A 13,402-nucleotide genomic window follows, 5' to 3' on the forward strand; every position below is an offset into this window, starting at 1 on the left:
GAGTTTTTTCTGTCTAAATAAAGACAGATGCATGAAGTTAAAGAGAAGACAGCTCCCGCTGAGTCCAAAAGACTGGATTATGAGGATAAAATATATATAATGCACACATATTTTTGTCATCAAATTCAGCTATTGTAATTCTTTAAAGAGCCATCACAATTCAGCTGAACTGGGTCTGTTCAGTGGCAATGTGTGTTAACTCCTTTCTGCAGGAAGGTAAGGAGGGCTTATTGTTCCTTGGGGGCTGCACCAAGGAGATAATTACAAGCTATAAGATATAATCACATGGACAGGGTATGGGGTGCAGGGCAAAGAGGGATCATGGCGTTTCCACCAGTACCTTTGATTGCAGGACAGGGAACTGCACGGAGTTACAATTTCTAACCAAGCTGACAATAAGCCAGGTGTGCTGTGTCCTTGTCCTCTCTGTGACTGTCAGCTGTCATGGTAACCCTGCTATGCAGGATAAAGGGGAAGGGATTTTAAAGTCTCTTAAAAGGGACAAATCTGACTTTTGCTCATACCCTTGGCCAGATTTTTTTAAAAGTGATCTCAAACACTCCAGTTTGTAACACCAACTTACTGCCTCACCTCAGATATGTCCATTCATTCCAAACCTCAGTTTCCAAATTAACTAAATGCAAATACACGCAGGATTTTCAGGAAGCTGGCAATTTACAGGAAAGCATAATGAAAACAGTTTTATAATGCATTTTCCTCCCTCTGGAAGCCAAACATACACTGGACACAAAGGAAAACATCAGTCTGCATTTAATACACACAGAATTATTCTCTGTCACATATTAGCAGTGTTCAAATGTAAGCATAAAGCAGACACAGCACCAAGTTTGTAGAGCCAATTCCTGTAACTGTAATTGCTGCGAGAGATTAATTGTCCCCACTGCATCTTTACCAGGCAAATGGACTTCTGTGGATTTCTTTACCTTAATTGAGCTGAGCTGCCAATTTCAGAACATCTCTTGCTTCAGTCCCCCTCAGCTCCGGCCAGGCAGGTTCCCCTGGAAAACAAGCAAACAAATAATTTAATAAGATGCTAAGGAAAAGGTTGTGTGCATGGGCAAAAGACCTGAATGCTGGGCTTTATTAAATGACCTTTGTTTTTTCACTGTATGTGGAAAATGGATTCAATCTTCCCCTGAGTTACTGGCATTTGTTTGCTTGTTGTTTCAGACAGAATCCATAAGCTTTTAAACTTGGGCAAGACACGTAAGATGCATAAATCCTCTCTTCTGTCGTGGTCAGGGCATTGGGAGAGCACAGGAAATGGCTGTTATGGTCTCATTACATCTTTTCCCACTCTCTCCTGGCAGGAAAGTACAGACTGATGATAGATTTCAAAAGTGAAGAGTGGCTTTTTCAGTGTCTCAAAATTAAATAACTGGAAAAAGCGGCTGAAAACCTGGAACTTCTGGCAGATTTTTCAGGAGGTCATTTTGCAGTATCAGACCAATTTCTCCTATGCTGTAAGTGTGAGCAAAGAATAGTTCAAGAAGCCTGTGATGAAAAACTGATTTTCAGGTACATTTTGCTTTTAAAGAGTGATTTAAAGAAGGAGGATCTTATTTTCTTTTGAAGGGTGGAAGTAAAGGAATCATATTATTGATCAGAGGGTGCTTTCAGTTAGGTGCTGTAGTTAGGACAATGGGTTCCATGCATCTGGAGACACAGCTGATTGCCATTTGAATGATTGCAGCAGGAGCAGACATTCTCCACCTGAGTTTAACCTACAACAAATACAATCAGTGAAATACTGCAGTTCCCCAGGCTCTGGAACCCTGCAGAAGCTCCAACCAGCAGAAGTGGATGTCATTATTTCACTATGGGGTACAAGCAGATACATTGACTTTAAAATTGCAATGCAGCTTTAGCTACACTGAGAGTTAATTACTACCAATTGGCAAAAGCAGTAAATTCTGGCCCTTTACACGAACTCTGTTGCGGTGTTATAATCAACCTTTAAAACTGGGCTGTTCCCTTGTTTGTGTTTAATTACACGTGCATTTAATTTTGATTGTTAATTTGTGCAGGGCTCATTTTCTCAGTTCTATCAATGTAATTATCCCGTTCTTGTAAAATAACTGTCAGGTCCAAAGTGCCTGTGTCTCCTTTCCAACGCCAGTGTGCATCTGCAGTGTGTGGCTAAAGCTTGCAAAGACCCAGGGGACAGAGTGAATCTCGAGTGCTCACTGCTCTCATTTCAGGTGTGAACCCTGATTCAGTGTCACTTGGACTGTGGAAAAAAATAGTGAGCAAGAAGAACCATTGAAATTTATATAACAAAGCCCATCTCCCTCCACCTAGCACACACCTATTTTTAAAACTTCTGATGATTTGAAACTGCTTGAAATTTCCATATTTTTTTCCCTTGGAAGATGTGATGAAAGTTTCCCATAGAGCAGTTACCCAAATACAGAATTAGTCTGAAATTATGTGAGACCATGGATGAAGGTTTGTGACAGAAACCTTGGTGGCAATTTTAGTTTAAGTAGTTCCAGAGTGATTTCCCACTCCCTGTCTGTTCAGTTTCATGCTTGCTCCACAGAGTACTGCTCCTGCCATTAAATCCTCCAGCTTATTATAGGAGTATGTGAAGCAGTCAGTGCATTCAGGATAAAATACAGACCACTCTTGCTTTTTGTTTTGGCTTCTTGTTTCTTCCTTACTGGAAAAACATTAAGTTCAACAAGCACAATTTTGAGGCAATAGAGCGGGGCTTAAAATTTAATTTTCACAGAACTTCAGGAATATTTAAAGGTTAGCCCTTGGTTTACCTGATATCATTCAAATCCAGCCTCTACATATCTCCAGAATTATTTGCACATAATACACAGACCTGTCTGTTTTGTCCATACAACTCTCCACTGAAATCTAACATAAAACTTTTAAAATAAAGTTCAGGTGAAAATTTCCTTTACAAATATAATCTGCAAACTCAAACTAGTTAGCAGATGAATAATCTCAAGAAATAGATAGTAAAAATGTGTGATTAAGCAGACAGCTTCACTGTTGGATCACATAGATAAGGACAATGATACCCCAAGCACCCCAGGAGCTCTCAAAGTTGTGCAGAAACCACTGTGACACTGAAGTTCAAACTTTGAGGGAGGCAGTTAATACTTCTGCTTTCACTTGTGTCAAAACCCCCTAAACTTGGAAAATTCTCAAGTTGCAGAGTTTTTGTTTGCTGTCCACTCTGCAGGGTTTGGGTCAGCCCTTTCTCTGTCCCATTTGTTGGTGTTACTCCCCCTGTGTTTGGGATAACAGGACACTCCAGACATCACCTGTGCCACATGGCACAAGGAAATACCAGCAGCATTAGAGGATTAATCTGACCACAACTGGTGGCTTCTGTTTCATTCATGTTCCAGAATGTTCATGTTTCTATCACTGCACTTCTAACTTTGCTTTTGTGTAAGTAGACCTGACCTGTGCTATCCACAGCCTGCTTGACTGCTTCATTTTCATATTATCAGTTATGATCAACAGATTTTTCCACAGCTATGACCTTATTTTTTCCCTTCTGTGCAGGGCTAGGAATGTTAAATACTTTGATAGAGGGGAAAAAATGTCCTGATTGGCAGTGGTCTGAGGACTTTCAGCCTTTAAGGGCTACCTTAATAACTTGCCAGGGGATAAAAGACCTGGCCTCTTTGCATATTTATTTGCATAAATACTGTCTTCAAAAATTGCATAAAGTTACAATATTTGAATTAATCCTAACATCAAAAAAATCAATTGAATTTACAATATTTTCTTTAAACAACACACTATATGAAAACTAGAAAAAGCATATTGCAAGCCAACCTGCAGGTGACTTACTTTGTCTTATCCTTGCTTGGGGGGAGGCAATTATATGTTTTTTTGGCTGCACCTATTTTCTATCAAAATGGATCTTGAAGATACACATAATAGATCTTGAAGGATACACATAAACACATAACAGATAACAGATCTTGAAGATACACATAAAGATCTTGAAGGATACACATAACAGGAAAACAGTGACTGCTCTGCATGCACATATCTTGCAGAGCCTATCCCATTTTTTGGCACACGTCTACTGGAGGTGCATGGAGACAAGGTGAGATAAATCCAAATATAAAAACAATCGTGCTCTATAACTAGAGAGTTAATTCAATTTACCATTTCCAAACAGAACAGGAGATGACTTTGTACTCCTGGGAAAATGTTCAGCTTGTGTAAGCTTTGCATTTTTCCTCAGAACAAATCTGGAATAAATGAAACTTAATGCTTACACCAAATAAGAAGTGACCATTGCCTGATCACTAAGGAGGCCACGTGTCAGTGACAGACATGACGAAACAGTCCCAGTGCAAAGCACAGCTCTGGGTGCTGTCTGCTGTGGTGCATGAATGGGGGAGGCTCCAGTGCCAAGGGAAAACAATGACCTAAGTGTGCAACTTCTGAGAACCTGTGATTTTACAGCACAAAAGACTGACACTGAAACACCCCAGCAAATTTTCTGTAGGTGACAAGAAAAGTGTCAGATAAATGTTGCTCTAGAATTTCCTGTTATGGAGAGGGAGAGAGATTAAATATTCAATAGGAATAGTAAGGCTCATGTGGCATCCCAGGAACCAATAGTTCTTGCTTTTGCATGTAGGATACATGTTTGTTGACCATCATTCTAAATAGTATTTAGTCCACATGAAGATATTTATGTCTCCTTTAGCATGCATGTTTGCACTGTCTGCCTGATGGATTGCATAGAAATAAATCCAATAAAATTAAATGAAAAATAATGTCCATTTTATGGTACCTCTACCACTCATTAAAGTATGTCTACTCAATTTAAATTAAAGATATGTGATAAGGCCAGCTTATTAATATTAATGTTAAGTCATCTGGGTACAATTTTTCATTAAGATATTTCCTATTAAAATGTGCAATATCATTAGAAAAAAATCTAAAATTCTCACCTCTGTGAAAATGATACCTATTTCACTGCAGAAGGGGAAATCATCATGCAAGTTCATGGGGTTAAAGAAGTCTGAGCATGCCAAATGTTATCTCCAGTCTGGCAAAATTAAGGGGCAGGTCCAGGAGAATTCCTCACACCTGAGCTGAACAGGGCTGTTCACAGCTGTGGCAGGCCCAGGGGACCCCTACAAAGCAACAGGCAACAAGAGTGAATAAATATCAAGCCCCTGATCATTTCTTCTTCTGTGCACAAATTGTGTTAAAGTGGTTTGGGTGTTTTAAATAACAGTAAGACTAATTAGAGATCTCCTTGCTTGTGATGCAGTGAAGTGCAGGTACATCATATGGGCACAACAGTTGAAGTCAAGTTAGATGATGGCTTTATCTGCATTAAATAGCCAGGTTCCCAGCTGACAAGGGAAAAAGATGTCCCTCCACTTTCTTTGAACTTCTTGCATTCTTAGCATTCCTTCCATAAATCATTTAATAGCTGCCCTATTCATAGGAAAATGTGTTGCTGAAGTTAAACAGTGGTTTTTCTCCTTCCACTCTCATTGGAGAGAAGCATAATAAATTATGCCTGATTTGCATGCAAGTTTGCATACACAAAGCTCTTGTCATGAACTAGCAAACAATAAGCTGCTCATGTCAGAACACATTGTACAAATAACAGCATCAAATAGCTACTGAGCTGTATTATTACCCTGCTGTGCTGTGCTACTGAGACTTCTCACACAAATCTGCAGCTCTGCAAAGGCAACAGAGGGGATAAATTGAGCACCTTTGTGCCTGTCATTGTGCTGCAGTCCAAATAACCCCCACTGCTTTGTGGGACATCCTGACTCCAGGGAAGTTCTGAGGCCCTGATGGACCTGTGTGCAGGATGTATAAAAAACTTTCCCTGATGACACAAGCCAGTTTTCCATGTGGTGGCTGGAAGCTTCCATCATTCAGGTACTGGCCAAGGCACAATCAGCTTCTCTGTCATGCTGCCATGAAAGTATCAGAATTTCACTATGGGCAGGTTGCTCCTGCAGCTGGGGGCTCTGCAGGGATGAAGTGTGCTACTGATCCAGCTGTCTTAGGTCACCCACACACAATTCCAAACCTGGCAAAAGCTCTCTTGATGTGTCATGGAGCTACAGCAGAGCTTCTGACAGCTCCTCATGCAGAGTTTGATGCTAACACCTGTTACTGCCTGCCTGCCTTACCTTCTGGAATCTGCCAGAGGAACAGAAGCAAGGGGAACTAATGAGAGGAACTCATTGCTGGTAACGAGGAGGCAGCAGGACAGATCTGCAGCTGCAAAGGATTGAATGAGAGGAGCTGGAGTAGTTCAGGGCAGTTACAGAATCAAAATATGCCTAACATGAAGAATACTGCTGGCTGTCACATAGTGAAAGCACTTTTTAGAAGACTGGAATGGCTACTTTTAGAATTCCCTCAACTTGGCACCTTCCTTCTTAAAGAGCAAAGGATATCATGTGCTGCACAAGGGCAAAGCCACTGTGCAATGATATTAGCGGAGGAACACTTTTAGGATTTAGAAAGAATCAATACCATGCTGAGGTAAAGCACAATTTGCATTGCAATTTAGCTAACACAAGACATGTAAAAATTCATTTTAGAGAGAGGTTCTGAAAATGAATTTGCACAGAATATCAGCAGGCAGGATATTGGGCAAATACACTTTGGAAGGGTGTTTTGATAGATCACAGTCTTTACCCCCTTAGAACTAGACTTGTAGCATAAATGAGAAAAACTGAAGTGTCTTTCTGTCCGGGGCATGACAGCTGTGCAGGTTTCTAGCCCATGGCAAGCACCAGCTGAGGTGTATTTAACAGCAATACCTCCAGAACTACAGCAGCACAGTCTTGCAGCTGTCAGTGCTTAAAGCAGGGAAAGCTACAGGTTCCAAGTGTAGAGCAGGCTTTTGGTTCATAGCTCACAGATCCAGAGGTGCACTGCTTAGGCAAAAAATCACACAGGTCCAGGGCAGCTCTTTCTAAAATCCTTTAGAAAGAGTTGTAAGGATTACTGCAAAGTGCTGGAAGTGTTAGGAATTGGCAAACCTACTGGGAAGAAGTTCGTTGTTTTCCTCCCCTGGGGATGCTTTCACATGAAGCAACAAAGGAGCTATTGACACCACTAAACAGTGAAGAGTTTCATAAAGCATCCCCTCATGAGAGAAAGTTGGTGCATTGTAATTCAGAGTCAATCTGGCAAAGTCCCCACTGCTGTTTATGGGAGAAGTAAATACTGTGAGGCCTGAAATGTGATTTTCCTGTCCAGGGGATACCACACCTCTTGGTGTCATCTTTGTACCAGCTCTCATCAGTTTATCATCCAATGAGGGCTGGTTCAAAGATGACATTTGTAACATTTAAGCTCTCATCAGTTCAGAATGCCTGGAAGCTCAGGCATTCGGAACCTTGCAGTTAAACCCAAATCTTTAAACCTTGTGGCTTAAATGTCTTGAATTGTAGGCAGGACTCCAACGGGACTGCTGGGGCACAAAGGACCTCAGCTAAACAGAAACTGTTACTGCAGGACTGCAGGCTTGCAGCTGATCCCATAGTGAGGTGCAACAACCCTGGCAGTGTACGAGGGATCTGTGTGCCCAGACCTCTGCTCTGAACCCCAGATCTCTCCTGGCACTAGAGCCAGGGCTGAAGAGTCACAGACTCCAGGCCTGCAGAGCCAGGACACAGATCAGGGAAACTGGGGAGTAAGAACCCAGGGAAAGTGTTTCTAATGGGATCAGTGACAGTGAAGCTGCCCCAGGGATTCAGCAGCAATATACCTCAGACTTACGTAGGAACTCGTTACTCATTAATCATTAGTCAAGACACACTGCCTGCCTGTGAAAGCTTCGAATATTTGCAGTTCTGCTGTGGTACAGAAGGAAAGCAAGTAGTAACCTACTGTGGCATTTTAGGGCTGGATATGGTTGTGGGGAGATAGGAGCAGCCTGTAAGGGTTAACATTTAAACCAGGGACAAATAATTGCAGAGTCATGAAACACAGTGGTATGTGAAGACAGCTGTATCTCAACATAAAACACACTCTGAGAATGAAATAATCAATCAAGAATCTTAACTGGGAAAACTATTCAGAGTTCTCGGAGCCTAGATTCTCTTCTTGAGCAGTTTAGCAAACATGTTTATTAATCACACTATAAGTCTAAAAATATCAGAGATATTTTAAATATATTTTAATTACAGGTCCAACATTAGTGGCTTCTTTAATTGCATACGTAAAAACAAACAAACAAAATAATAGGCAAAAAAATATCCTTAAAATCCAGATGCTCTTCCATCCAAAACTCTTACACTGATCATATTGGTGAAATTCAGGAAGGGGAGCATTACCTGTGACAGAGCAGTGCTGCTGCTCATACCAGAATAGCTGCTAAGTTTTCCTGCAGCTGCTTCAGTGATGTGCAGGAGCTCCAGGAATACATTGACATGGCTGCTTACCTGAACAAGTTCTCTCTGAAAAACACAAAATACAGACAAAGATTTGTTTCATTACAAAGTAGTTCTGTTTGGAGGAGAAATAGGATTACAATGCTTGCAATCATCTTTGCGCTCCTCCTTGAGGAGCAGCTCCACCAGGTGAGCTGATGTGCCGAGCCAGCTCAGTGGCTGCAGGGGAATCAATTCCTTGGTGTTCAGGGAGGACACTGGAGAACAAACCTTTGTGAGCTGGAATTTTGGCAGCACTTGCTCAGCATGCAGAAGCCAAACGTGGCATTGGGTTGACAGCATCTGGGAAGCCATGAGGCACAAACTTGTTTTTGTGCGCACCTCTATGGAGTTCCTGTTATTATCTGGGATTGGGTGCTAGGAGAGTCAAACAAAGTGCTGAGTGACAAAGGAGTTGCTTTTTACTCTCTGCTGTCATTTAGCAATGTCATTCTTACTTTATTTTCCACCTTTTTTTCCTCCAACACTTTTGGTCTCTAAGTTCATAATGGAACATTTTCCATTTCAGCACTAAAGAACACAGTTCCTCTGAATTTGTGGACCATATATTCTACAGGAACTGTATTTCTGGGCAATTTGTGGCAAATCTGTGAATCCAAGGCATAAGCACAGTGACTGAAGACATTTCTCAGTTTAACATGAGCAGTTGAGACATTTCTCAGTTTAAACATGACAAATCTTGCAGCCCACCCAGCAGGCTGAGATTCTGAGGGCAGGGGTTGCAGCTCAGGCCTCAGGAAGTGCCTGACTTGAGAGAAACTTGCAGTGATGGCACAAGGACACCACCAGAAGGGCATTTTCTTTTTTTATTGAACAAAGGTGTTATTAGTGTAGGTAGGCTTCAACTCCCAAGTGGCAATTTATTATAGTGGATCTAAAACTAGGAAAAGTCAGAGCAACCTTGATAGTGGAAAACTTGAAACATAAAAGAAATTCAATAATAAATAAGAATGCAGGAAAATTGCAGTCATATTGGCTAATTGACAGGTGAAAACAGTCTGCTTTCTGAAATTTAAGTGATTGGCACCACTTTACTCCAGCAGGGAAATTCCAAGGGTGATTTTTATTCAGTGATAGTATTTTGCATAATAGCAGCCAGTTATATTTTCCAGGTATGCAAATGCTGATGGCCTGGACATGTCATCTCAGCATCTGACCTTCTGCTACCATTACCCTGCTCTTCCTCACAGGAATTGCTCAAGTCACACAGGTAAGGAGACTTTTAAAGGCTTGAGTAGTGCAGTACAAACAAACACAAGTACACACTCTTCTATACAAATGCTTTATTAAAAATGCTTCTGGGATTATCCATTTTGACATATTACTCTACATGAATGTGAAACTTGAGTCAAGCCTTGGTTTAAAAAAAACTTCATCTATATTTTGAAATGTTTGTTGCTACAGTAGAGTGTAGGAAAAATAAGAATTATTTCTAATATTTACACAAGGACAAACAGCATGGACTTTTATAAAATGAAAAAAATACAGTACAGAGACTTTTTACAATATCTGCATTTGATGCTCTGAAAGATCCAGCCTTTGAAACTGAAATTCAGAGACAGTTAAACTTCTTACCTCCCTTTTATTCCTCCCTCACCTCCCACCCCAGTATTCAAACCCTTTACTCAGTAGAAATAATTCACATCGAAAGTTAAGATATAACAAATGTGTTTTCTTCTTAGAAAAAAAAACATGTCTTAAACATATATATTTATATATTCAGGACAGATCCTGTTTCCCTTATGTGGCTAGATTTACATGTGTAAGGAATAAAATTGACCCTGTAATTAGAATTGAAAACACAAAGATCCAACAGCAGAAGACAATTCCAGTGTATTTTGTTATGCTTGCCTGCAACTTCAAAATTCCTGTTGTGTCCATGATGCTGTCAGTTTGCTGCACAGCCACATTTCCCCCGGGACTGGAAAGGGGGTCAAGCTTTAGAACAGGTCTGCACTGGCATGAGAAAAAGCCAAAGGCAGCACTCACCCATTCAAGTGTTGGTTATTACTATACAGTGGTTTTTATTATGGATTCTGCTGTGTTCAGGAAAGCTTTGGCCAAATAAGAACTTGCTGAGCATTTAGTAGAGGCAGCTTATACCTGAAGACAGGATATTTGAAAGTACCACCACATTTCTGTTATGACTTTAAAAAGCACAGCAATGTTAATGCCTCGCCAGAAAGAGCCTCCTGCCTAAGGCAAACTGTAACTTCTCAAGGACTTCTGTAGAGGAGCCTGCCTGGTTGGCAGCAGTACAAGTAGTGTCTAAGGAGACCTTTTTACTGTTCTTCCTCTTGGGATCCCTGATTTTCCACGTGCAGCTGCTGAACGTGGAGTGTTTGTGATTTCAGTATAATGGGTAACGAGTTTGTGGCTGTCAGGAGGAAGATGCAGTGTGGCCCTAGAGACAAGAGCCTAATGCTAATCACCTGCCCATGGATCATTTCCTCTCATAAATAACTATCCTTTAGTGTCCTAGAATCCTTCATTTAAACCTCTGTCCCTTCCCTGGAGTACAGGGTGTTGTTTGTGCTGAGGCTGCTGTAAAAATGGGTGTTAAACTGGTTGAGCACTGAGTTGTTGTGGCCAAGGTGACTGGAAGGCATGGAATTGGACCAGTCTCCCACACCATGGCTGGGAATACTGGAGAGTGGGGAGTAGGAATTGAAGCCTACCATGTTCTGCCCCATTTTGTCAATGGGTTCAGAGCTGAGTCCCACAGGCCCCGAGCGGCTCCCCGAGCTGGAGCTGTGGACGTAGGCGGTCATGCTGGAGAGGAAGTTACTGAGGCACGGGCTGCTGGAGGAGGGAGGAGGAGATCCTTTCTCAGGTGAATTGTCAGCCCCAGGTGATGAGTTTTCCAAGATATCCTGATGCTCTGCAGCTTTGGGGCTGCCACTCAGGGTACTGTCCTCGGATTTCTCCGACGCAAGAGCAGCAGCACTGGCCTCAATGTCAGACTTTCTCTTCCGCTTCCTGCGAAAGTTTCCATTGTCAAACATCTTCTCACAGTTTGGGTCCAGAGTCCAGTAATTCCCTTTTCCTATCCAAGGAAACAAACCCACACTTTTAGTTTAAAAATAAGCACACAAACAAACAAAACCCCCAGTCATTTAGGGCTTTACAGGGCTTCTCGCATTTCCCAGAAACAGAACAATTGCATGAGCAATACACATGGATTTTTGGTCATTCAAAAGTACAAGTCTGTCGAATTCAGAAAAAAGGTTTAAAGTTCTAGCTCTACCCTTTAGTCTGACTCTTCACATGACAAAAATACAAGTGGAGTCACTGGGAGGGCTTTATGTTTTGTTTTCTTGGTGAGGGAAGGAGGTTTTCAGTATACAGCTGGTCTTCTGAATTTATAGCAGAGAGTAATCAAGTCCCACACTGGGATCCCACTCCAGATTCAGTGGGGTAGCATAGGTTTCTAACAAGATAGAACTAGACTTTTGGCCGTCTACTGCAGAATCATTTTAATGAGTTTTTAATGTTCTCCATGGTTCTTAACAGCTATTGATAGGAAGCCATGAATGAAGGAATATCTGACAGCCTACCAGCCAAGGGGTTGGTAATGGCAGAGGTGTCATTCCAAGGAAAACACTAATTGAAAGAAACAAAATAAAAGCACCCTGCTCTCCTCTTGAGAATTAATGCTGACTCCCCAAAGCCATTGGATTTCTTTGACAAATACCCTTCCCCTGAATTCCCAGTTAAGTTTGATACAAATCATGCATTACACCAAATGGGTCATGAGTGTGTCTTGCCTAGTTAAATGTTCCTGTGTGTGCTGAGTCTCATGCTCAGCTCATTGATCCATTCTCAGGGGGACCCAGGGCAGGACAGAATTCCCTTCCCTGCAGAGATCTCACAGCAGCACTGATTCACACCTCACCTGTGCACAGCTGCTTTCTAGTTCAGCCTTTTGAAAACAAAGTGCTGCTGTGTCTATGTCCTGTATCTGGGCTACTATGGCTCTTTACAGTGCAGTAAGTATTTTAAAATTCATCAAGGTTAATGAGAGGTGGGGGAAAAGGGGGAGAGGGGTATACCTGGATCATCTTCATCTCGAGGCACCTTCTTGAAGCAGTCGTTGAGAGACAAGTTGTGCCGGATGGAATTCTGCCAGCCAGCCTTGCTTTTGTTGTAGAACGGGAAGTTGTCAGCCACGTACTGGTAGATCTGGCTCAGAGTCAGCCTCTTGTCAGGTGCCCCGTGGATGGCCATGGCAATGAGGGCAGAGTAGGAGTAAGGAGGTCTCACCAACTTCATGAGCTCCTCTTGGGACGGGAGGGGAAGCCAGCCAAGGTCAGTTCCTCCCAAGCCGTGCACGTTGGGCAGGAGCTGCCTCTGCATCCCGTAGGACTGCGGGATGAAGGGGCTGGCGTTGGATCCTGGCAGGTACGGTGGGGGAGTAATGGAAGGTCCATTTAGCCAGAGGTAAGGATTGGGAGTGCTGCTGTAATCTGCTGTCTCAAAGGTGCTTGGCCTCTGCGGGCTGGGGACGTTCTGTGGGTGGAAGAAGTTCTCGTAGTAGATGTTCATCTCCGGAGGCTCCTGGCCGATGTTGGGGAACTGTGGGCTGCAGCGTGGAGGGGAGTGCGATGGGGGCTCAAAGAAGCTCATGCTCTGAGCCAGGCAGCTGCTGAGCTGTGACACACCTGTGCTAGTGCTCCTTTCCCGGGACAGGTGCATCACCTGTGCCCTTCCCTAGGTACTTATGCACCTGTAAATGTTTCAGCCCGGGCTGCAGGCTCCACCCCGCAGCCCTGAGTGGCTGCAGATGAGGACGATATCCTTTTTGGAATGCTGGCAGTCCCACTCAGTCATTGATGTCACATCAACCAAACGTGAAAGTTACAACTGTTTATCTTCTTAAATGAATGAAGGAATTTTCCACTAATGTGATGCACATGAAGAAAGCCTAGGGCTTCTTGAAGTTAAAACTCAGA

General features: G+C 42.4%; 1 protein-coding gene across 2 annotated transcripts; it reads right to left on the bottom strand.

The window, feature by feature from the left end:
• Positions 1–10,942: 10,942 nt before the first annotated feature.
• FOXI1 (forkhead box I1) lies at positions 10,943–13,076 on the bottom strand. 2 transcript variants are annotated; one of them, XM_030957582.1, is made up of 2 exons: positions 12,503–13,076; positions 10,943–11,496 (listed from the first exon to the last, which is right to left on the bottom strand). In XM_030957582.1, exons 1-2 carry the CDS (start codon positions 13,074–13,076, stop codon positions 10,943–10,945), a joined length of 1,128 nt encoding a protein of 375 aa, XP_030813442.1. The 2 variants fall into 2 exon arrangements, with proteins under 2 accessions (XP_030813442.1, XP_030813443.1); XM_030957583.1 differs by having other exon boundaries at positions 10,943–11,176; positions 12,468–13,076.
• Between the last annotated feature and the right edge of the window lie 326 nt (positions 13,077–13,402).

The sequence above is a fragment of the Camarhynchus parvulus genome, chromosome 13, assembly GCF_901933205.1.
Source record: "Camarhynchus parvulus chromosome 13, STF_HiC, whole genome shotgun sequence".
NCBI classification, from domain to species: Eukaryota; Metazoa; Chordata; class Aves; order Passeriformes; family Thraupidae; genus Camarhynchus; species Camarhynchus parvulus.

Coding starts and splice junctions, on each gene's coding strand:
- FOXI1 (XM_030957582.1), bottom strand. CDS start 13,076: ATGAGCTTCTTTGAGCCCCCATCGCACTCCCCTCCACGCTGCAGCCCA. Junction 11,497..12,502: donor TCGAGATGAAGATGATCCAG/GTATACCCCTCT, acceptor TTCCTTGGATAG/GAAAAGGGAATTACTGGACT.